This window comes from Corvus brachyrhynchos, unplaced genomic scaffold (assembly GCF_000691975.1).
Source record: "Corvus brachyrhynchos isolate BGI_N302 unplaced genomic scaffold, ASM69197v1 scaffold319, whole genome shotgun sequence".
Classification (NCBI taxonomy): domain Eukaryota; kingdom Metazoa; phylum Chordata; class Aves; order Passeriformes; family Corvidae; genus Corvus; species Corvus brachyrhynchos.
The window spans coordinates 1,125,458-1,126,206 of record NW_008246065.1 but is presented as its reverse complement, the minus strand read 5'-3'; the positions used below and the strand labels follow the sequence as shown (position 1 = coordinate 1,126,206).

The window sequence follows — 749 nt, the reverse complement described above, 5'->3', positions numbered from 1 at the left end:
GCAGGGCCGCAGGTAGGGCGGGCGGGGCTGCCCGGGCAGAGTGTCCCGGCGGGGCGAGGGGGTCGGGGGGCCGCGCTCCCCCCGCGCGTGGCGATGCAGTGAGGGCAGGAGCTGCCTTTTGTCTCTGACGCACTGCAGTCCCTTTTTTGTGCATTAAATCATTTGATACCTCGGCCCTGTAATGTTTATTTAAAGTTGGTTAAGTCCGCCCGGCCTGCCAGGGGAGAGGCGAACCTGATGTATTTTTCAGCTGTGAATTGCCCAAACGGTGAATGCCTTTATAAAAGGAGAGATCCAGCACGGACTCTGACTTTTTTATTCTTTCCCCTTTTTCTTTTTCCCTGGTCCCAGACTCTCCCAGCAGCTGCTGCTCTGGTTTTGTGCCGCACGCTCAGGGAAAAGCCGCATCTCAGTCCAAATATGTCCATGGAAGGAGAGGCGCGGAGGGGAGAGCGGCCGGGGTTTTGCCGGGGCCCCGAGGAATGACCCTTTCGTGTCAGGTTCTCCGGGTTTTGGGGAATATAGCCCGCTCCTTGGGGGAATTCATCCCTTTGACCCAACAGCGCGGCGGCTGAGGGCAGAAAGTGCTGGAAACTTGAGCGAAGTAGGAATTGCTTGGTGGGAAAGCCATTCCCCGGGGTCTCGGTGCGCTTCTCTGCGCGGAGCATCGCGTAACGCCGGGCACGCCGGGCTGCCCCGCTCCCCCGCGCTCCTGGGGTGTCCCTCCCGGCAAGGGGCTCGGGCACGGA

The 749-nt window shown here is 60.7% G+C and overlaps 1 protein-coding gene across 1 annotated transcript in view; it reads left to right on the top strand.

Moving 5' to 3' along the window:
• BAG3 (BCL2 associated athanogene 3) overlaps positions 1-749 on the top strand; it is a 31,354-nt gene that overhangs the window by 15,048 nt on the left and 15,557 nt on the right. Inside the window, exon 3 of the mRNA XM_017746811.1 lies at positions 5-12. Coding sequence (XP_017602300.1) covers positions 5-12 — 8 coding nt within the window. The remainder of the gene's footprint in view (positions 1-4; positions 13-749) is intronic.